The sequence below is a fragment of the Pholis gunnellus genome (assembly GCF_910591455.1).
Source record: "Pholis gunnellus genome assembly, chromosome: 15".
NCBI classification, from domain to species: Eukaryota; Metazoa; Chordata; class Actinopteri; order Perciformes; family Pholidae; genus Pholis; species Pholis gunnellus.
Genome location: NC_136542.1, coordinates 16,177,279 through 16,202,442, shown reverse-complemented (window position 1 = coordinate 16,202,442; position 25,164 = coordinate 16,177,279). Strand labels below are relative to the sequence as shown.

The 25,164-nt window shown below is 41.4% G+C and overlaps 1 protein-coding gene across 1 annotated transcript; it reads left to right on the top strand.

The window, feature by feature from the left end:
* The first annotated feature begins 833 nt into the window (after nt 1-833).
* Nucleotides 834-24,600, top strand: dglucy (D-glutamate cyclase). Its single transcript, XM_079175356.1, has 15 exons — nt 834-955; nt 3,729-3,799; nt 7,263-7,416; nt 14,801-14,887; nt 15,221-15,374; nt 17,323-17,473; nt 18,227-18,349; nt 18,436-18,681; nt 19,829-19,946; nt 20,155-20,297; nt 20,388-20,487; nt 20,933-21,081; nt 21,379-21,498; nt 22,227-22,387; nt 23,204-24,600. Exons 2-15 carry the CDS (start codon nt 3,736-3,738, stop codon nt 23,363-23,365), a joined length of 1,932 nt encoding a protein of 643 aa, XP_079031482.1. The 5' UTR covers nt 834-955; nt 3,729-3,735; the 3' UTR covers nt 23,366-24,600.
* Nucleotides 24,601-25,164: the final 564 nt, after the last annotated feature.

The following is a 25,164-nucleotide window of genomic DNA, read 5'->3' as shown; positions in this document are numbered from 1 at the left end:
TTTTGGTGTTCAATCGAGTTGAACCACGTGGTGGTGGATGGACTGGAGCCCTTGAACAGAGGAAATGACATAAACTGATAGATGGAGTCACAGAGAGGCTTTGCTGATGAAGCTGTTTGTATCATTGAAGTCTGGTTTAGTGTCTTATAGGCTATACAGCCTTGTTCAAGGTAGAATCTTTGGAAAGATGCTTTTCTATGTCTTCCACCGTTATTTTTAAGCTGTAATCATTTTTTCCTTTTGACAGAATTGATTTGCAAGACATTTCTCTGATTTATTATTATATTCAAAGTGGTCATGTCATCTTTCTTTATCATCTCCTGCGTATCTTATTTCTGTGTTTAGATTCTCTTTGGTTTGTAGTGATTGCCTCCATGCGCTGCCTCGTCTTCCTCCCAGACTGCTGTTTTGTGTTTTCCCAGTTTAACGTTGGTGAGTTGTTCGGATAGTAATTTATGTCCATGAAGGATGCAAACGTTCTCCTTCAAAGCCTGTCAAAGTCTGCATCGTTTATGGGATGTCTTCCTGTGGAGGTCTAAGGACACCCAGCAGGAGCATGATCTCCGATGATGTCGTGATCAGTGAGAAAGAAGTCTGTATGAGAGAATGAGTCAACCAAACTTTATTTAAAAGAAACGTTCAAACAAATCAAATGCACTTCAAAGTGCTTTACAAGAGATGAAGAACATGTGCGATGTTAAAATTAATTAATTTGCGATCACCAATACAATGTTTGAGTCATCTGCGGAACCTCGGTCACGTGACGTGACCGAAGTTCCGCAGATGACGGACCACTTGACCGAAGTCATATTTGATTCCACCAGGAGCGTCTGTTAACAGACGAACGTTGTTATTGTTTCTTCATTCTGTCGGTTCAACACTTAAACAACAAGCAAGCGATGTTTCAAACTCGAGTGGACTAGTTTCCTCAAAAGACGCTCCAACGTGGAATCCGGTACGTTTTGACCACAGACTGTAAATGAGAAGGTTTGACACTGTACTGCAAAACTAAACAATGCGGCATTCATGAGGACAGCTACGTGTTCTCTTCTCGTTTTTAACAGTTGTCGTAGCTACGACAACATGAGACGCATTCGGCTGTAGGTCGCCAGTTAACAGGGTCCCTGGTTGAACCATAACACCGTCTCGCGAGGCTTCGAATGTCACCACATACGTCATCAACACGAGCCTCGATACGCGCTTCACAAAAATCTTCCTGGATTACTCGACACACGCTTCGAAGCCTCGACACGGAAGGACACATCACTACCAACCGAATATCGCTCTAACTTTACCGAACGAGGCTGTCAGTTTCCGGTCATCTTGATACGTGACGACACACTCCGACTCAGTAGAGCGTAGAATACGTAGAATATTTAATGGCAGCTTTCTGGCATTTGTGTTCATTCGCGTGCATCGCGTCCATCGCGCTGGACGCGTCGGAAAGGGGGCGTGGCTTATCGGCCTGAAAGCTGTTCAACTGTCCGCCATCAACAGTAGAACAATAGCCTCTATTTCTGCTCAATACGTGTTGTAGAAGTCCCAGATATCACGGGGAACTAAACGCCGTCATGTCTGGTTCATAACATAGTCCAGAGGAGCTCCGTGGATTTCATCGAGCTGTAGTCACTGTGTCTAGCGAGCCACATGTCGGCTGTTTACCATAGCTGTATGAACACAACATAAACTGATTTGGCTGTGATTTAACGGCAATAAACCAACAAAAAGGAACTCCGAAATAACATTTATACACGTAGTTTGGTCCGGTCTCTACTGATGAACACAGACAGCTACAATATTTATTTCCTGATTCAACAAAGCTGACAGTCTCGTGGGGAGGGGAGGGGGGAACTGCGCTCATGTGATTGGTTGAAAATGAGGCTGACATCTGATTGGCTACAGATAGGTTCACGTTAAAAAAAAATGCATTTGCGAATCCAGCGACGACAGAGCAGTCTCAAAATACCCACAAACTAATGTGTAGCAATCCACAAAGAAATGCAGTGCGATCCACAAATAAATACATACAAATCCACAAACAAATACATACAAATGCAGAAATATATTTGTGATTTTTTTTTACATTTATATAAATCGTAATTTATTTATGTGTGCATTGGAATGTATTTGTGAATTGTTCTGCGTGCATTTGTACATCGAATATATTTGTAAATCCTTCTGTGTGCATTTGTAAATCGAATATATTTGTGAATTGTTCTGTGCGCATTTGTGAATCTTTCTATTTGCATTTGTGAGTCTTTCTGTGTGCATTTGCAATTATTGAGACTGATCTGACCCCATACAGTTGAAAGCCAGTAATTCAAATCCCGGTGATATATGTCTAAATGAACGTTTAATCAATGTCTTTATATCCGTGAAAACACTTTCAAATTCCAACCAGTTTTTGAACATCTCACCGTATTTGAACCGGAATGCCAACCAGCAGCACATTACGAGTTACTATACACTAGATTAACAGTTTCCACTGAAAGGACAAGAAGCCCAGGTTACACAGGCTACAATATATCTGGTTTTATTTACGGAACAATTTCAATATGAAATGAAGAATGCTCTTTGAATGAAATTATAATAAAATGGCAGCAACAAAATTGAAATTGCAAAGAAATTATAATAAAATAGAAGGAAAATAATCAAAATTGTAATAAAACAATAACCAAATGATATGGGCCGACAAGCATGAAATGAACTCCGGATCACAGAGTTTGGTCTGGTTCAGGTCAGTGGTTCAGGTGGCAGCAAACAGAAATCAGCTCCACCATGTGAGTGTAAACACAAACAGGTGACATCACGTTACCCAGAGTGCAGCAGTGACGGGGGAACACCTGGAGCACAGATCTAAGTGTACCTGCGGCTGCTTTATTGCAGGACAGGACGATCAACTAAAGGGGTTCTTCTCGGGTCTTCACTGGTCTTCGAACCATCGCAGGTGATGGGTGATACGCACCTGTTTTGTGTTTGGGGTGTCAGTGACAGTCTGCTTCTCATTGAGTGTTAGTACCAGAGTACATTACAAGAAACCTGTAACGCAACCATTAAAATGGCTGCTGGCCAAACTGCATTTCAAAATAAAGGTACCGTTGCTGAAGTATTAACCAATAGAAACTAATTCTACACCAACAATATGAATGAATGAATCAAAAGCGTCACGTAGGGAAACGTAAGAACTCATTTGAACACATCCACACATGCTTACATGACTGATGACAGACTGCTGACCGTGCTATTTTACAGTTCAAATATCAGCTGGTCAGTTCTTCCTCTTTCTGTCATGTCTGTGCTGCAGTGTGTTGTTTTCTGTCTGCAGACACTGTGCAGTTACCGTACAGACAGTCTGACTACAGTAACTAGTCAGTGGTCTTTAATTATAATCCACAAAAATGTGGCTGAGAAATAAACACCACAAACGAAGCAACTATTTCCTCAACAAGAATCTGATCCAACAGTCGTCACATGCTGCGGATGCAAATTCAAAAACCGTTCTGATAAAACGCTGCGACTGGCATACGCTTCTTTTCAGTGGAATAGTCAGCCCATCAAAAAGTCAAATCACTGATTCACTCAGACAGCTCTCTCGCTCAGCATTTCGTTCTCTTGCATCCTAAATTCCTTAAATATAGATTTGACTGACAATAATGTGAGTTTTCAATAGTGAAAAAATAACAATTTTGGATAACAAATGATTTTGTGTTCCGTCTGTGTATGTTTAGGTTCAGCATGCTGACTGCTTTCCAGGCCACCAGACGCTCCTTCGGATGTTTCAGGAGTCTCTGTAGCTCTGGTAAAACACAAACGCGTTCATATTTCATGTGTGTTTCTGTTATCAGAGATAGATAAACTCTTACTAGATTTGCTTTTAAGGGTTTGGAAAAGCAAGTACAATTAGGCAACTGGTTTAAAATCTTTTGTTGCAAAAGGGGTGAAAAATGACAAGTTGTGTTTGAATATTAACGCGCCAATCACGGCACGTCATCAGGTGTGTTAGAGCCATATATTTAGTTTTGATTACAAATCATAATTTCTAATTTTGCAGATTTATTTGTATGACCTAAACACATTCTTAATTTGTTAATGAAAGTTAAATGTACATTTATTTTCGTTTAGGAACTTTGTGATTAATCAGCTGAGGATCAGCTGATATAAGAGGAAGAGGTGGGACTATGTCGGAAACATAGACTGTGTAGCTATCTGATGTAAAGCATGTAAAGCATTGGAAATACAGTTCAAATATAGCGGACACTTAAACTGATATTGATGTTTTTTAGGTGTGTAAGATGAGTTTAGCTGCTCCTCCAGTCCAGCAGAACATTGTCTAAGGTCTGGCTCCTCACAGGGCTGGCCTGGGCTCTTCTCACAATACAGCAAAGGTTCAAAGGCCACAGGGATCTGTTAATCAGTAATATTATTTATCTCAACACAAAGCAAGCCAGATTAATAAATCAGGCTAAAGACAATATCACCATTTAATCTAAAACTAAAGCCATATCTACTGAATAGATGCTGCCTGTCAACCAGCCACAATGCCCGGTCAGACATAACTGTGGTGTAACGGACCAATATGAATGTTAAAGTGTCTTGAATCTTGAATTGTGGGAATGTCTTAACGGTTCAAAGTTGCCTTCAAGAGACTGTAGAGTTCTTGGGCTACTCCCGATCCAGGCAGTACATTTCCAGTTTGAGCTTTGATTATTCCCTTCACTCGACACATTTTACAAATACATGCAATGAATTTACTTGTTGAATTCTGGACATTGGAAAAAAAAAAATATATATATATATATATATATATATACTGTATATTGTTGGTTTATGATTTGATTCATGATTAATCTTAGATTATTTCAATTCAGTTTTCAATTAAATCACGCTCATAGTATATCCGCCCATCATATATAATAAAGATAAAGAATTGTTCATTATATATTTTACAAGATGTGCTCATATTATATCTTGTTTTCATTGTATGGGTCAGTTTGAAGTGCTGGCTGCACTATTATGGGCTGCGGCATCAGAGGGTGAAGTAAATAGTTAAATAACCTACTTTTATGATAACAGTCTTTGGTACATATAAATTACATTTTTGGGTGATTGGTTTCCTTAATTAAATAAAGACTGACGTATAATTACGTACCTTTTGGATTTTTTATTAAATATATATCATTATTATTTCTATTTATTTTCTTCGCCTATATTTCATGTGTGTATACATTTCAAAGATGGGCAAAGGTCTTGATGGACTCTTTGCTTTATTGTATGTAATAACCGTCTGTGAACATCTAGTCAACATTTGGTGGCATTCGGATGTGATATGTACATGCCACTGTGGTATTAGTGGAGTCTTTTAATTCATTGTCTGTGAGCAGCTCCACACTTTATACTTGATGACATTACACGTTTTACACTTCCTTCTGTTTTCTGGCTTTGAGAGAGCTCATGTTCACAGACGTTGACTTTACTAGGTAATGGAAATAACATATTGGAATTCATTCATTGAGATGGTGTTCCCCTCTCAGTCAGATGAGCCCAAAAGACTACAGGGCAGCTTCACCAAGTTCAACCAAACAGGAAACAAAATAAAAAGTTACATCCAGACCAGCATTTGTGTCGCATGAATTACAACACAGATGTGTTTTTTTCACTCTGTGTGTACTAGGTTTGTGGCAGGATGGGGGTGAGTTGATGCAGTGACTGGTTGGATTGTGTTACACGTGCCCCATCACCTGTAAAATATAGAAAACTAAAATAATAAAAATGCAAGTTCAAGAAACAACTTAGGAGCAACTAGTTGATGGCACGTCTAAGAGTGCCGAGACGGCAAACACACAGAGCAGTGATTTAGTTGCTAATTTGAGATTCCTGTACCTTTTTTACAACTGTCGAAAAAAGCAAACCCACAGTGTGAACTGTCTCTCCCGCTCATTCTCTCTACATAAAGCTTTTTCTTCTGTCTCTCTTTAGACACATGTCATAATCCTCTCTGTTAGTAGTTCTCCCTTTACCCCATTCCTGCCCCCTTTTCATCTTGAGCCATTCATTTAAATGATTGACCACATCCTCCACTTAAACATTTACCCGAGTGAAGCGGGCCAGAATGACCAGTCCTTGAAAGACGGAGTTCTCCCCCGCTGCATGGCTTCCACTGCCGTCTGCATCGACTGTCTGTAGCTCGACTTGGTCCTGAGGCAAGAACCTGAGATTAGCAGATCCCAGTTTGCCCACGGAATAGGAGGAAGTAATTGCAGTAGCAGTCGGAGTATCTAACAGAAGCGCGTGTTCATGTAATGGAGCAGTCAAATTATTTAAATTCTCTGAGTCCTGCTGAGTTGAGGCTGTTAATCAGGCAGGAAGATCCCAGAATAAGCATCACGACTGGACTAGCTAACGGTAAGAACCAGGGTATGACTGTACTGTTGCATGTGGCACTGGAACCATGCACTTGGAATTATTTGTGGTTTACTGGTATAACATAAACCTAGGCTTGAACAATTCAAGATGATAAGAATAGCTGTGATTACACCCAACAGCAGCTTCTAGGGTCCTTTTATCCAGTGAGAGAGAGAACAGTATGACTTTCTACAGGTCGAGCTACTATTGGGCTCATATCCATGAAGATATTCCATTAGTGGTATATTTTACATTTATGTTACATCATGACTTACAAAAGTGGTTATTTGAATTGAAAACAACAATTTAAAAACTTTAAATTAAAATAAAATGAAAAATGATATTAAGAATAAATGTAAGTCACATCGTACAATGCTTTATGTTGCTGTAGACTAGTGGCTAAATAATCAAAAACAAAATGTCAAAAGGCCACTGATGCACCATTTCAGTCTGACTGTAACTCCAGAAGTCCAATGTCCAGTCGAGATTTGCTGCAAACATTCGTCCTGCAGTCTCTCTCTTGCTCTTGTCTCTTCCTGGTGCATCAGCTGACACTGACCCACCTGCTCTCTATATCCCGTCACTAGACACGCGCCCGGCCTGCTGCTCCGCGCCTCGAGTGCCAACAAAAGTTAATACAATAATAACAAAATAATCAAACTCATGAAATAGAGCCAACCGTTGCACTGACAGCAACACAAGTTCAAAGCTCTACATGTAGCTGCTCAGTTAGCCTGACAAACCAACAACTCTGTTCCCCAACTGTCTCTTATTTACTCTCAACTGCTGTCTGTTGATCCAATCTTGTTGTCTGATTTGTTTCTGTTATAACATGCATAAACTGTTCTTGTCTGTGTCAGGCTACCAACAAGCCAACGTCGTCATCCTGCCCAATCATCTGGCCGATGACTTTGAAGCTTTCTGTCGCAGAAATCCCGCCGCCTTGCCACTCCTGTATCGCAGCCAGCCAGGAGAGACTTCCTGTCCGCCTCTTGCGAGACATGCTAACATAAGGTAGAACACACACGCAACGCACTACACCGCACAGTGAGCAACTATCCAAAAGAGCTGATACCAATAGCAGTATCAGGACGGCCTGAGGATACAGCCTATTATGCTACATCGGCGATTACCAAAGTCTATGCACTGATCTGATATTAGAAATGATCATACCATCCATCAGCTCATTGCTCATGCACAGGAACAACACCACATGTCACTCGCTACTCGATCTGTATGCTGCCACGGCTAATCTCTCCCTCTGTTGCAGTAAACTGCATCATATTTCTGGTGGCCAGTTACGGCTGCGTGCTCAAGGACCTCTCGTGGTTGCGGTGACTCACACTTTCTCAAAACACCTTCTATTACCTGCTTTATACTGACATTGCCTGCCTGCTGACTCCTCACTCACTACTCCGCCAGAGATAAATGGACTGTACTTGTATAGATACCACAGCTGAGTGCTACTCTGGGCCAAGAGACACAGTGGGGGGGGACAGTTTGCTCAGTAGACTTGAAGCCAAAATAAACGCTGTAATTTGCGGTCACGCCTCATACCCACCTGCACAGAGCTAGTGCAGACATCTGCATAGATTCAAACGAGAACGTGTCTGTTGTGTGAGACACGCGAGTGAAAAACACGTCTAGTACACATGTGGTCTAGACGGGGCGTTCATAAATTGTTGTTTTGTATTCTTTAAATCAAACGTCATGGCAGTGGTCGTTACAGACGCATCTGGCGGAGATCTGCGCTCTACTAAAAAAACTCCTTTCCAATAAGCGATGAACGCGGTAAACGCATTGATGTTTATGTTAGTTATTAACTGGTGTCTGGTAATGAATGTTCCATGTAAAACATTGATGTGCAACTTCCCACACACCGCTCGGCATGCTGCTCTGTGCAGACAGCAGTAGAGAGAGGCATTCCAGAAGTGTTGACTGATCCCCAACCCACCATGGTGACGGACAAACATGTCTGTAGTGGCAGCTTATTTTACCGTCCTTCTTGGCCACTTCTTGCAGGATGTAAAGGGTTCTGACTCGCGTAGACCACCATGAGCTATTGCAGGCTAAACTTGTCTTGTTAGCTGTCCAAGGATGAGGCACGTCGCTCGTAGTTAAAAGTTTTATTCTTCGATGTAAACAAAAGAAACAAACAAAGTCCTTGTGCAATAATTGTGGCTAAAACATTGACCTTCTGCTGGCTCTAATTTAAAAATCTTTAATCTGCGGTCTTCTGCGGTCAGAAAAATTGTTGCTCCACATCCTGCTTCATCAAAACCTAACTAACACTGAAAACCTACTTAAAGGAGTCAACCAAATGTTAGCCAATAGCAGGACAGAGTAGAGGAGCCTTTATCTTTATAGGGCAAAAATACACATTTGAAGCCCATTCTACTACATGACCAATTACCTTTACTAATTACCTATATTATATGGTGAACATTCTAAAGGGCATAACACATACTATTGCAATAAACATAAAATACAAAAAACTGTTAAGAATACAAACTGGCTCTTACACTCCGGCCCCTAATTGTCTTTGTGGCTAACAAAACAATTATTCTTATGCACCTTAATAAAGAGCCATAGTGCCAGCACAATACAAAGGCAAAAGTCAGACCAATGTCAGCAATACATTAACTAATAGACCAGGAACTCTATTAACATCCAGTAATCATTGTCATTTTTTATGAAGGCTTTTATGTCCATTTTGTGGACGAGAGTCAAAAGTGTTACATGTCACCTTCAAGCAATAAGCAGAGCTTGATGACAGGTCTCAGAAGAACATTTCAGGTTTTGTCTTTCGACCTTTCTCATCCAAACTCGTGTTCATCAGTGAGGTTTCCAAGTCCTTTCTCTTCTGAGTGAGTATCTTCAGTATGTTCTTTAGCTTGAGAAGCCATGCAACTGCTTTCTTTAGGTCAAACCAGTTTGAGAAATGCTGAAGAAGCCTAGAAGTTGCATCCATGTTCTCTTCCATCGTAATAGCACAAACCGTGGCTTGTTTGACCTCTGGGTCATTCAAAAAAGGCTGACATGTACTGTCTGGCATGTCAGGCCAGTCTGCTTCAGGCTTTGCCAGAAATTCCGGTCCGGTTATCCAAGTCTTTGCCTTTAAAAAGGCATCCATAGTGAGACCTCGTGAGGCAAAGTCTGCTGGATTGATTGCTGTGCCAACATACCGCCACTGAGAAACCTCTGACTGATCTCTAATGATTGCAATCCGATTTGCAACAAAGGTACGGTATCTTGTTTTCTCATTCTTGATGTAGTGAAGAACAGCAGTACTGTCGGTCCAGAACACAGACTCCTTGAGGTCCAGATCCAGTTCCGCTCTCATCATCTTGTCCATTTTGGATGCTACAGCTGCAGCAGTGAGTTCAAGTCGTGGTATTGTGACAGGTTTTAGGGGCGTTACCCTTGCTTTTCCCAGGATGAAAGCGCAGTGTAACTGCTCTTGGCGGTTTCTTGAAAGCAGGTATGTGACTGTGCCATAACCCTTTTCGCTGGCATCAGCGAAATGGTGAAGTTGAGCCGAAGCTATTTCCCCAAAGTTAGATGGCTTCACACATCTTTCCACCTTGAAGTTAGCCAACTGGTGCAGGCTCATCACCCATTGATGCCACTGCTGAGCAAGAACCTCTGGCATACTGTCATCCCAGCCATGTTTTGTTCGGCATAGCTCCTGTAGAATGTACTTTACTGGGAGGAGGAGAGGGGCCAATATCCCCAATGGATCAAAGACAGAACTCATCATAGAGAGGACCCCTCTTCTTGTCACTGGCTTGTTCTGAATGATGACTCTGAACTCAAGGGTGTCTGATTCCACACACCACTGAACTCCCAGAGCTCTCTCAAGTGGGAGTGGGTCTTTAAGGTCTGGTCCCTGTAAAAGTTGTGAGTTTAGAGACGTTCCTTGAAACGTGGCTGTACAGTCATACACAACTCTTATCTTTTTCTTTGTTGGGTGGTAGACCCCATGATGAGGAATGTACCATGTTCTGCCACAGTTCCCGCCAACCTCTTCAATGGGAACTGGTTCTGCATAACCCTTCTGCATTATTTCCTCCATGAACTTGACATAGTCTTGGTGGAATTTCTCATTCCTAATAAGCTTCCGTTTCAGGGATTCAGCTCTCTGTACTGCTACGGAACGGTTGTTTGGAAATGTTATTTCCTTTTTCTTTAACGGCATGCCTATGCTGTAGTGCCCATTTATCAGCTTCACCGATTGTGACACAGAATCCATGAATTGTCTATCTTCACCAGACATTTCCAACTTTTCAGCCTGTCGAGACTCCGGGAAGTCATGCTTCATCTGCTGCCTTGTGAGTTCCTCTAGTCTTTCCACAGAAATCCTATTTGCAGTCACCTGTGGCCAGTGAGTATTTCCTTTGCCAGTGTCTGCTCTGCTCAAAGGTCCATTGATAGTCCAGCCTAGGATGGTCTTCACTGCATAAGGACCTTCTCCTTGACTATTGATGACCTTCCACGGCTCCAATGCCTTTGGCGTGTTTGTTCCTATTAACAATCCAATGCCTGCGTTGATTTGTTTGAGACAAACGTCCTTCAAATATGGCCATCTATCCACATCGGTTTGCTGTGGAATGTTTTCCAGTTTGACTGGTATCTCTTTTTGTGAGAAAACTTGAGGGAGTTCCAAGAAATTGTTCCCATCCAAATCGCTGACTTCCAGTCCCATGACAACATGTGTACGAACTGGCCCTTTTCGTCCCATAGTACTGAGAAAGATGTTAGATTTTCTTCCTGTTACTTTCAGGTCTTGCATCAGGTCTTCTGTACAGAATGTTGCCGTACTGCCAGGATCCAAGAATGCATATGTCTCAACTGTTCGGTTCCCTTTCACAGACTTTACTTTGACTGGAACAATTGAAAGCACACACTCCGCCTTGCCGGCCCCAGTACAACCACAGGTTTCTGTGTCTATAGTGAAAGACGAGTTTGCATCAGATAGCTTGCTGTTCTCACTTTCATCAGTTGAGTGAGCAAATGTCTTGTTGGCTATGTGCAGAATAGTGGGATGCTTTAGCGAGCATATCTGACAGGTAAGCTTCTGTTGACAGCCTTTACTCATGTGTCCTTGTGACAAACATCCGAAGCACAAGCCCGTAGACTTCAAGAAGTCCAGCTTTTCTTTGTGAGACTTTTGTTTCATAAGCTTGCAGAACTCAAGTTCATGACCTTTGTGGCATAAAGAACACTGCTTTCCACTTATGGGAGATTCCTTTTTTTCCTTGTCCCTTTTGATTTGATCTTTCACGGATTCAACGCCTGTGGCAAAGATGTTCTTCTGCTCCTTGAATCTTGGACTACTTGACATGTTCCCTCTAAACTTGCCAACGTCCTTAGAGAAACTGGGATCTTGAATGTTTCCGAACAACTGGTAAGAAGTGATCTTTGCCTGTTTGTCCACAAAACTGACCAGATCTGTGAATCTAGCTCTTCTGCCATTTTTTTCGTGTATTTCCCATGCAAATCCTCTCCACCTCTCTCTTAATTTGAAAGGAAGCTTGGAGATAATAGCCCGCATGCTAGTAGGGCTATCCATCTCCTCCATATATTCCACACTATCAACTGTATTGCAACAACCTGTGAGAAACACAGAAAACTTAGCAAGGGCTTCTCCATCCTCTGACTTGATCGTGGGCCATTTCAGAGCCTTTTCAATGTAGGCTGAGGCAATTGTGTATTCATTCCCAAAGTATTTGTTGAGGAGTTTCTTAGCTTCTGTGTAACCGTTGTCTGGCTGCATGTGCTGGCAACTGCGAACAAGCACCTTGGGCTGGCCGCTAGTGAACTGTTCAAGAAAATGGAGTCTATCTTTGTTGCTTTCAGTTCTATCCTCAATCCCATGTTCAAATGCTTTCATGAAAAACCCAAACTCCAGTGGGTCACCACTGAAAACTGGAATATTAAGTGGTGGGAGAGTAGACACTTTCTGTTGCTTTACCAGAAGTTCAGTGATTTCATTCTGACGCTGCATGACGCTAACCAAGTTTCCAAAGTCATTCTCTTTACTCTGGCTTGCAGGTGCTGACTCGTGTCCTGCATTATTCTTTTGCCGAGGTCTGACAACTCTTTCAGGGCTATGCAAGATGCTGTGTCTTCTCTGTGGCGTGTCAGCTCCCTTGACCTGATAAGACTCACAATGAACGAAGCTTACATGATCACTTTCATCCTCAGCATGCATTGTGCCATGCAGATAAGCATTCATTCCATCACTAGGTCCAGCTGGTGTGCTACGAGCTGACTCATGCACATTAAGCACCTGCAGCTTTGCATTGGCCACTGCAATGGCGGTTTGCAATTCAAACCGCTCTTTCTTTGCCTTAAGTTGAGCTTCTTCTCTCTCAATGTCTTGTTTTTGTTTCAATGCTTCAGCACGTGCCAACAGTGCTGCACGTTCCGCTTCTACTTTAATCCTAACTGATGAGGTGGTGGAAGATACCAGAGAACCAGATTGACTATTAGGCATTTTCCTGGAAGTAACCATTGAGATGCTGTCTGAGGGACTAACCTCTGCGTCAAGCTTATCTGCTTCATCAGCTTGGTGCCTGATACTTTTCAACCAGCTCTCCACTTTTTTTACAAAATGCCGTAGGTCATTAAACTTTGGCTCAAACCACTGAATTTGATCTCTCATAGCGTCTTCCTCACACATTTGGGCTTCGACTTCCTTATTCAGTTCACAGAATTCCATCTTCACTTTTGTGAAATCAGTTGATATTTTTGCAGAGACTACTTGAGCATTTTCATTATCATCCATTAAAGCATCGATCTCTCTGATCATTCTGCCAAGATGTCCATACTTTGCTTTCCTAGCCCCTATTAGCTGGTTAAGCTTCTCCTCCATAGCCTTGACAGTAAGCTTTGATACCCTTTTTGGAAGGGTTTCCATTTCCACTTCCTCTTGTTCCATTTTAATGCTGTAGCTCTCAATACGTTTTAATTCCAATCCACTGACGTTACAAGTCTTTTCATTCAACCAGGTTAGCTAGCATGTATAGCAGTTTCAGGCCGTGTCATTTACTGACATAACTAACAGGCCTTGTTAGCCGACCGTTAGCGGGTTGCTAACGCATCGTTAGCACCTCGTTAGCACCTCGTTAGCGTAGTTTTTCGCCGTTTTTTTACGAGTTTTACGATCCGCTGACAAGCATTTTACTCAACTGTCCATGGAAGACAATAACAGTGCTTACTTGACATCCGTGGCGAGTATTTCTGTCCATCAGATTCCAAAACAAATCCAACAGACATCCAAGAAAGGTGGTTTCAACTTTCAATTCCTTGTGCATGAATCCACGGTGCTCCAATCATTCCCGAAAATCCAATCTTTTCACGGAGCAATTTTTCTGACTTAATGTAGTGGCAGCTTATTTTACCGTCCTTCTTGGCCACTTCTTGCAGGATGTAAAGGGTTCTGACTCGCGTAGACCACCATGAGCTATTGCAGGCTAAACTTGTCTTGTTAGCTGTCCAAGGATGAGGCACGTCGCTCGTAGTTAAAAGTTTTATTCTTCGATGTAAACAAAAGAAACAAACAAAGTCCTTGTGCAATAATTGTGGCTAAAACATTGACCTTCTGCTGGCTCTAATTTAAAAATCTTTAATCTGCGGTCTTCTGCGGTCAGAAAAATTGTTGCTCCACATCCTGCTTCATCAAAACCTAACTAACACTGAAAACCTACTTAAAGGAGTCAACCAAATGTTAGCCAATAGCAGGACAGAGTAGAGGAGCCTTTATCTTTATAGGGCAAAAATACACATTTGAAGCCCATTCTACTACATGACCAATTACCTTTACTAATTACCTATATTATATGGTGAACATTCTAAAGGGCATAACACATACTATTGCAATAAACATAAAATACAAAAAACTGTTAAGAATACAAACTGGCTCTTACAATGTCTATCAGCTGATGTTCGTGGAGGGCATCAGCCAATCACACACTTTACCAAAATAATCAAATGGGCTTTTAAAATGTCTGCAACTAGACGTCTGTAACTTGCCATACACATTCTTCAAGTATAGAAATCAGTGACTTGACTGCTCTCTGGTTGGATCTGGTCTTTATAGAATACAGGCTACTAAATGTCTTTACTGAAAACTTATTGGCATTTTACAATCACTTGTTCTTTAAATGTTATAAAACAAATATATAACTGAAATGTACACAGGAATATGTCTTTTCATGGAAAACGCCGTTACGTTATTGCTGTCCATGTTCCAGATCAACGGTGGCTGGTTGACCATCCATTACATTAAGCAAACGTTATGTATTTGTAGTTTGTTCATTACATTTCTCTTCTACCTCACATCTCTGTGCTTCACTTTAATCTATGCGGACTGTTTGTCTGTCTGTGTCTTCAGAACAGATGTTTCTCAGTACCATGTGTATGAAGAGGGTTTCCTGGTGAAAACGGTCTCAAGTCTGCAGAGTTACAGCGCTCAGCCAAGGTATTAAAAATGACCAACAGACCACAGCACTAAAGGTTTGGTTCAAACCCCGGGTGCCCCATGCTTGTAGGCCAAAATGTAAGAAATAATGAATATTGTTAAAATTAGGTTAAGATAGACAATCATGTTTTAATGAAAAAGTGTTACCTATGCAAAGATTTTAAGCCTTGTTTATATTTTTTATGTTTAAAAAACAGCACCATTGTTTGCAAGCAATAAAGCATAAAGCATGTACAGCGGCCACTGTCACACTCCCAAAGGAATCAAAGAAAATCTCTCTACTTGACTCTGTAATGCTACCAGCCTCACTCCTTCTTTTGATTGTGCTCCCAGGACTGCATCAGAGCAGCAGGCTGCACATCATGGCTTGTGGTCAGACATGGTTTGTTTCTATCTGGGCTGCAGTTTCGGCTTTGAGGGCCGACTGAAGGAAGCTGGAGTCCCAGTCAGGAACGTGGAGCAGGGCACAAATGTCAGCATGTATAGGGTACGGATCAAATATCTACCGAGCTGTATGTGCTGCAAATGAATTGAAACACCTTTTGTATAGTGGCAGTGTGGTGAATAAAGGTGACACGGATAGGACCGAAGTGCAGATTAAACAAGCAGACAGGATCAACTCAGGGATGTATTGCAGCTCTATAGGTTTACTGGCAGCGCTGCTGGATCGGGCTGCGTTTGATTAAGCTTGGCAGGAAAGAATAGCGTTGGGCTGGTAGGTTTTAAAACTATTGTGAAAATAATATTAACAATTTTATGGTCAAAAACACATGTACTTAATTTAGTAAACTTCAAATTCAATAAATATGTGATTGACGTGAGTTGTATAATCTTTGTTCGGGATGAAGGAGGACCCACTTATCTTGACGTCATCATGTCTTTGACATTGACAAAGTAATTTATGTATTTGGTTATTTATCTAATCATCATTTCTTTATAGAGGTCTACACCAGAGCGGCAACTAAAGATTTATTAAAATGTTCATTATTGATTAATGCATTTGGGATTTGTTCCAAACATGCCAGAAAAGATTAAATTACACCACCATGTCTGTAAAGCCCAAGGTGATATTTCTAGATGCCTTGTTTTGTCTAAAAACCAAAGATATACACTGTTTAATGTAATAAAACAGCAGATGAAATAAAATTCTAGCTTTTCAGACCTGAAATCCCAATCATCAAAATAGTTGCTTATTATTTTTCTGTCAATCAATTGTTTATTTATCAACTTTGTTAACATTATTTAAAACAGTGTATTCAAATGTAATACAATCTATCAGGACATAAATAGAGCAAGCTAAATACATATATTATATTCTCTCTCTCTTCATATATATATATATAGATTAGTATATATTAGTGCTGGGCAACGATTACAATTTTTAATCTCATGATTTACATGACAGGATGCTTCGTAATTAACGGACAATGCATATAGTCAAAATCAATGTAATTAACACAATGACAAGAACAAACTCACAAGAACCAGTCACATATATTTATATGACAACAAATCAATCTAGCAACACTGTTACAATATTAACCTTATAAAAACGCCACCATAGACAAATGAACAGTAGTTACGCTACTGCAGATGTGAAAACTAGTGCTGGGCAACGTTTACAATTTTTAATCGCATTGTTATGAGCAAAATTCAATAATGAATTCAAAAGTAGTGTATTGCGCACTTTTATTTTAAAGTACTGCTATATGAACAAAAGGGCAATAACATTTGGTTTACAAACACATCAGGTGCTTTTTAACAGCAGTTTTTATACACCTTGAAGACTGCAAACCTACCTACGTCATGTTTTTATGTTTGTTAAATTCTCAGTAGTAATAACTAAATGATATGATTATTATACATATTCCAAACAAAACACTTTAAAAACTCGAAAAAAATTATTTAAATGAATCATTTATTTTTTGCTTTTTTGGGTATTTTGGTCAGACACTATGCAACGCTGATTACCGTAATATGTGTGGTATTTGTTCTAAATGTACGTTGGTACATAGAGGGTGATAAGAAGCTGTACATGGAGGGACTTAGGACCCAGGGGACCGTAGGTGAAGTATGGAACCTGTAGTCTGTACCGTGATCTGTAACGTGCAGCATGAGGAAGCTAAGCTTATAAAGAGTTTCAGTTAAGAGAAGTTTATTCTCTCGTGCTTATATGTTTATTTAAAATAATAATAATGCGTTAACTTGCCCAGCACTTACTTGTGTGTGTGTATATATATATATATATATATATATATAGAGAGAGAGACTATAATATATATATTGCTGGCAAAATATATATATTATAAATAATATAGTGTTTGATCATTTGGACAGCACACTGCTTATGACTCAGCTTTATGGTCTTTGTCACATTTGATGAGCATTTTATCTGTTGCACTTTACGATACTTGTGTGTGTGTGTGTGTCTCCAGACTGCAGTGCCATGTATTCCTGCAGGAGTGTTCAGCTGCCCTCTAATAGTCACTATGCGTCCTGTTCCTGCTGACATGCTGGATGCAGCAGTAGAGGTTACTCATCTCAACCCGCTTGCACATGGACCTCCTATACACATAGGAGACCCAGGTACACACACACACACACACACACACACACACACACACACACACTTTACTCCTCCTCAGCCGCTGAAACACTCCTCCTCGCCTTCATCACCTCTCGACTGGACTACTGCAACAACATCCTGTACGGCTCATCCACCAACATCATCAACAAACTACAAAACATCCAGATCTCAGCTGCCCGTCTGCTCTCCCACTCCTCCAGAGCCCACATCACCCCAGTCCTTCAAAACCCCCACTGGCTCCCCATACAGCAAAGAATCCAGTTCAAGATTCTCCTCATCACATACAAAGCCCTTCATAACCTCGCCCCTTCATACCTTTAGACCTCCTGCATCAACACGCTCCCAACCTCAGATCCACCGACGCCAACCTCCTTACCCCCCCTACTCTGTCCAAGCATCGGACCTGGGGGGACGGGGCCTTCTCCATCGCTGCCCCCTCCCTCTGGAACTCCCTCCCCCAGCACCTCAGACATTATCCGTCACTCGTCACTTTCAAAACTGCACTTAAAGCTCATCTATTTAAATCTGCGTTTAACCTGTGAAGTCACTTATGAATGTTTCTCTTTTGTTTATCACAGCTATAATGTCATCTCTCTGCCTTGATTATATTGTTATTGCCTTTATTATTTACCATGTGAAGTGTCTTTGAGGACTTTTTAAAGAGCTATACAAATATGATGTATTATTACTATTTACACAGGATAATAACCTTCGTTTGCCAGAACATAACTTGGCTTTATTTGTGTGTGGAGCTCTCCTCGGAATACAGGACCTGTCCAGACCAAACTATGGGGAGCAAGTACAGCTGCAGCCTGGCGATGTCCCAGTGTTTTGGGCCTGTGGAGTGACCGCTATAGAAGCAATAATCAGCAGCAGTGAGCAATATGATGGATTCACTCCGTACCTTTCTCATAAGTTCTTCAAGAAATGTATTAAGACCTAATTTTCTGTCTCCATCCAGAGCCTTCTTTGGCATTCAGTCACTCACCAGGCTGTATGTTCCTGACTGACATCCCAGACTCGTCCCCTTCTTCTCCCACACCTCCACCCTCTGAGGGCTCCGCAGGCTCGCCCTCCACGGATCACAATCTTGAACTGATTCCCTTCTCCTTCCTGGTATCCCACAATCCCTTGCTGTACAGTTTGGCATCTCAGAGGACCGTGGCAAAGATCAGACAGCTGGAGACGATTATTGGAGAGGACCCAGGTAAACACGTGCAGAGACGCAACACAGCTATTTGCATGGGCTGCAGGACAATGACGAAGCTACTCTGGTGACTAATGGAGGTCCATTAATTCTCCCTCAAAACAATATGCGGAGCAGTAGAGGCTGGTACACATTAGGACATTCAGTCCTGCAGTCATGAAGGTCTTCACTTCTGTTCTCCTCCGCGTTGTCCTCCATAGCTCTCTGCTAGTTGCAGCATGGAGCGAGTGACGCAAAAGACACTTTGAAATCCAGTTGGGGTGGATAGAGCGTCCGCAATTAGACGCCTCTGTTTTGGGTTTTTTTAATCTGGATACGTCCAAAACAAATGTGGGCTGGCAGTCTGAACAAGGCCTCAGTCTTGTAACAATAATAACACTCTAAAGTTAAGGTGTGATTGACTACCACTCTTGAAACTTTGCCCAGAAAACCACTCGTCTCTCTCACCATCTGTACTTCTGTTCGTCCGTATGCAAGAGATCCAGTGTTGCTCATAACGTATGAACACAATGCACACGGATCCATCTAGCCTTTGTGTTTAGTGTGGCACTGCAGGGAAGATCTCATCATGAGCAGCTAATCCATTAAAGCTCCTTTGTGTGTTTCCAATGCTAAAATACATGAAAAGAATAAACCAACATTAATTGAAGTGCTCACATTCCCAGTCAAGCCAAATTTTTATCGGATGAAAAAGACTGATAAGAAAGGGGTGTTGGACTATTTGGCAACATTCCTAAAATATCCAATTCAATAGCCAAACAAGTATGCGTTGTGTTAATATTCATAATGCAGTGTGCATATATGCCGATGATGACGTGACATAGATAGAGCCAAACAGTCTCCTCCCCTTAGCTTGTAGCATAATTCAATTCATAAGCAGAAGGGTGGCCTTCACAACAAGACTCCGAACTAAACAGCAGTCTTTATATTTCAAACCAAACTAGTAACTGAAGAACCCAGATAATCTGGATGGAATGTGAAAAAGAACAGCCATGAAGTGATAATGTTCGATGGCGTCCAGCGGTTGCTCCCCTGATACTTGGTAGATAACTCTGACTCTGTTAGCAGTGATGATGGAGAGCTGGCTGTCTCAGGACCGGTTTTGCTGGATGTGATGATGCAAGTTTGTTCCTTTTCTCTCAACCAGGTCAACGAGGAATCAGAGGTTTATTTGTTCAGGATGAACTCCTGCGCTCCTGTCTGGCACTCTCCCACGCATCGTCTGTTGCCATAACTACCGGCTTTCCAACACACTACATGCACAGGTAGGTACCTGCACACACACACGTCTGCACACTCGGGTATATTTATATACAAAGCCATGCAGTGGTTCTCACACTCCTTTTTAAAGTGTTCTTTCAACTCATTATCCTAATCCCCATGTATTTGAATTGCTTGCATCCTGATGCATAGTTAATTGTTCAGTATGTAACTGAACAGATGTTTGTTTAAATGAACATCTTCCCCCTTTAGTCCCCCTGACGAGACTGATGGCCCCCCTGGAGCCATTGCCATGGCGACCATGCTGCTGTCGCTAGGGAAGCGGGTGACAATGGTGACGGACAGGAGAGGCTTGGAGATGAACCAGGCCATCAATGATGAAGCTGTGAGGACAGGTGGGGAAGAGATGGACCAGAATCTGATAACGCCACTGAAATGTCCTTCATCGTTGCTCTTGGGTTAATAGTCTGTGACGCCGCCCTCAGGTGTGCTGAAAGCTGCCATCCCATTGGTCACATTTGAAGACAGCGGCCCAGACGCTGCACTGCACTTCCTGTGTCACCATGGAGACCCCAGCAAGCCCAGGTGAGCTGACCTGTTTGCAGTAAGGCCCAAGGACACAATAAAATACCCTTTATTGTGAAAGAAAGTAAACCTTTACTTGTATGTGAAAATGCAATCTTTTCACTCTGTTGTTATTTATACACGTTACACATAGAGGCACAAATCTATGGGACCTATACACGTGCATAAAGGAGGGATGGCAGAGCAGTTGGGGTGTGGGGGTCTCCATACTTGGTACAGCGACCCTCCGGTTCCCAAACCAAGTCCCCACTGACTACCAGCCCAAACACGACTTCACATCGGGACTGATTCTCTCGAGTAGTCTGCGTTGGTTCCATTAGTGTCGATCAGTGTCCTTGGTATAGATCGTTGTTAGTGATCACACTAGTAGTCGGCATTCTTTAAAACATTGAGTCGTTCAGCTTTCAGAGTGTGAACGTAATGTGCTTGTCTTGTGTAATACCAGGTACGACCACCTTGTGGCGATAGAGCGCGCTGGACGTGCTGGAGATGGAAATTACTACAACATGAGAGGAGTAAACATCAAACATCTGGTGGATCCCATTGATGACCTGTTTATTGCTGCCAAGGATATACCCGGAATAATCACTACAGGTAGGTAACTTCATAATGCATACCTTTTTATTACTTTCAGAATTCGAACTGCAAGTAATAATGGAATAATAATAATTAATCATGTTGATGATTTCATAGCCTTTCAAAGAAAAAAACAGACTGCGTGTTATTCCAGTGTTAAAGCTCAATTTACACATTTTACTAGCACAGAAAAGCCAGAATTATTCTCAAATCTATTGTCACATATTAGTATTAAATATGAACATGAAAAATCTTTTAGAGATGATTATGAATTTGTCTGTAGCTCATGAGATGTTCCTCTCTCTGAGCCTGCAGGAATCGGTGATGGTGGTAATGAGTTGGGGATGGGCAAACTGAAGGAAAAGGTGAAGACTCTGATGCCTAATGGGAGTCTCATAGCCTGTGAAGTTCCTGCTGACTATGCCGTCACTGCTGGTACGGACTCGCCATCATTATACTCGTGCAAATTTAACACAGATTTTGAACAGATTATACGGCTGCTGTTGTTATGGGTGCATTACCACAGCACAGATATGCTTTTAATACATGTGATGACTGTAGCATCATTGTTACACTGCTCCTGCAGGTATGGATACATAATGTGCACCAACAGGTGTACATGCAGAATGCATTACAGTATGTCAAACACACGCACTGACCACCTGGCCTCTCGCTAACCTCCTTTAGCCTCTTTCTGGAGTTGTTTTGTGTTTCTTCGTTGGTATTAGGCTTCTCTCTGTGCTTTTGTGTCTCTTTGTGGTCATTTTGCGTCACTGTGTAGTCGTTTAGTGTCGCTTTGGAATTGTTTTAGTCTTTTTGTAGTTATCTTCGTCTCTAGTTTTTCCCGTTTTCGTACTCTTTGTAGTTGTTTTGGTGTTTCTATTTTTTTGTCTGACATTGTTTTGCTCCTGTTAGTACTTTTGTATCTCTATGTAGGTGCTTTGTGTCTCTTTGTAGTCATTTTGTGTCTCTTGTTGTCGGTTTGTGTTACTTTGAAACTGTTTTGGTCTTTTTGTTGTTTTTATGTCATTACTCATTGAGAACCATCAATTAGGCTTTGAGAAAGCAGTAAAATGCCTTTTCAACGTTAACGTTATCTTTGGAGTTATCCTTCTGTTTGTCTGTGGTTTACCCACTCTCACCCACGTCCTTCCCCCCTGAAGGGGTGTCTAACTGGGGAGGGTATGCTGTGGCCTATGGGCTCTATCTGCTGCACACCTGCCCCTCCCACCAGCGATACAGAAAGACGGGACTGGGTTTGGAGAACACAATCCCCCAAGAACAGCTCCAGGACTGGACTGCTAACCTGCCATCTGTGGACAAGGTAACACACACACCACACACGCACACACAAGACACATATATCTACTTGATTTACATAATACTTCTTTAAAGCTGAGAGTACTGAATGACTCTACAGGAACTGAATCCACAGGAACTATTTCAATTTGATTTACTCTGAAGTCGTAAACTACAATAATATCTATCATTCATGTGTGTTGCTCTGTCTGTATGAATTATTAAGATGATGAGAGAGTAAACGAGACACCACAAATTCATAAAAAACAGATCAATATCACAGTGTATATACTGTATTTTCAAATGATACAACAAAAATGACTAAATAAATAAAGGAAATGACACGTTATATAATCATAACAGTTGTTACATACAAATAGAAAGCTAAAGACTAAATGCACTATTTTTATTGCTTTTGAAATGTATTCATTAAAGTTTGCTATAAACAGTATTTAATATGTTTAATTTAAAAACTCCCAAAGTGACGAACCCACCAAACATGATCATAACTCTGCAGTCCCATCAGCTCTACAAAGCGTGAAAGCCTCTTCTACCTTATGTCCGGGGGTTCTGGCCTGCATACTCTCATCAGCCTCATTCTGAGTAAAGCCCAGCGTGCACTACCCGCCCAACACCAAACAGTAGACTAGCTGGTGTACATAAGCGCCTATTTTCCTCAGAAGTCGGTGGAGAAAAGGAGAGTGAAGGAGAGTGAATACCGGATGAAGGAATGCTAATATAATGCACCGCGTCCACTGGACGTGGAAGCAGGAAACTGTTTGCTGACACGTTCGCCATGAATTGTACCTACGGTAGATCTCACGCTCTCTTTCTCCTCCAGGAGGAGTCCATCCTTTCCACTCTGGTGCGTTTTGGGATAAGAAGTGGGAAAACTGGTCATCTGGCCATGGAGGTGGATGGTTTGACCTTTCACCCCACACACTCCGACATCATCACCAGACTCCTGGAGGTCACACTAGGCTGCACCACTCCAAACCTCTAACTCACTCTTCCTGTTCTTCTCAGCACTGTTTCTTAAAAGAGGCACAGATCAAAAAGTGAATTATCTGCATCTGTGATTGAGTTAACATCACCTTGATACAAGTAGCCATGTACGCTCAGAGAGACACACACCTGAGCACACACGCACAGGCCATCAATGTGCCAGAGGTGGCATTCTGCTTCCTCTCTATTCAGATTGCCATAAGGAAGTGAGAGAGAAAGGACTGAATGAAGTGTGTGCGTGTGTGTGTGCGTGCGTGCCCCTTGGTTACCTTTCAGCCCTCTTCCTTGACTACCGGTGACAAAGCAAACTCCTGTCTGTCTGTCTGGCTCAGGCATGAACGAATGAATCGGAGCTCTGACGCTGTTCTCATGCTTTAAGAACAACATTTTTATGAAATATACTTTGTAGGGGTGTAGTTGATTCATTGGCAGTGACGAGACTAGATGGGATGTGATTTTTGTGTTTACCTTGTAAACAGTTATATATGCAGACGGCTAACTAACGGACCTTGGCTGCTTTTCAAAGAGTTTCTTTTGTGTATAGTCAGGAAACATCTTAAACATATTGGGCCGTAGTTTAGATGCACTACTGATGTGGAGGTCCTTTGGGATGAACTGAACACGTCACAGAATGCTGCACAACAAGTTGGATCCTAACATAAAATTCACATGTGACCTTGATCTTCAGATGTAAATATCGGACTAGGCATGCAAACACAAAAGAGAGAAACACTTCAGATGACTTTGGAAGCACACAAGTGTTTTGTCATGTCCCTTTAACACCGTACCACTATATATTTTGTGTTCTTGGACTAGTTTATGGTACCCCAATACATCCATTTACTGCATTTCAAACCGTAAACACATATTTGCAATTGCATGCTTTTTTTAATTTTAGAAATGTGATTTTATGAAGGCTAAAACTAATCATTTTTAATGTTTAAAAATGTTAGACCTTATGAGAAATAATTTTAAAACCAGAGACACTGAACAACCCTTAAAATCAAACGTTTACTCCAAAACGAAGCGAGTGCAGTATCAGTCACACTCTGATGAAAAACATTTTATTAGTAAAAAATGTAATCTTCTCAGCAGCACTCCAGTGACTGTTTGTGTAGTCAGACATTCAATAAGTGTTGAACATTGTTATACAATATTGCTTTGATTTAACTGTTACTGCCAGGAAAATTAAAATGTTACGTATTGTAATGTAATTGAAATAAAAATCTGAAGTCTGTCTAATAAATGTTTCTTATTACTATGTGATCTGTTTGCAACCTTTTAAAGTAGTACCTTTAATAGTGTATGATAAAGCAGAGGCCCATTTTAAAATGCACAACTGTTTAGAAATAAACACATTTACAGCCTGCTAAAAAGATAACCGTGGTCTAGAGACCACGGTTATCTTTTTAGCAGGCTGTAAATGTGAATGGTACATTTGTGTGAGGCACAAATACCATTCATATGTACATTTGAGGCACAAATGTGCACACCATAGCCGCTAGCTCAGGTGTGTTTGTGGTGTAAGTGCCTTTTGAAGGATTTTTCATGCAAATATTGAACCAGAAATGCTTTGCTGTGAGGTAGTTGTGCACTGTCCAAGAGGGCTGTGCTCCAGGTTTTTTTTGGAGAGTGAAATTTAAGTTTTATTAAATTTGTTTGTTAGCACTAATTAGCACTAGTTAGCACTAATCAGCGGGTATTGGTGTCTGTGCTCACCGTGCATGGCTTGTTAACTTAGCTCGCTGTACAAAGAGACACTCTCGGAGTCGGCTTTTGTACAGTAAGTACATTATA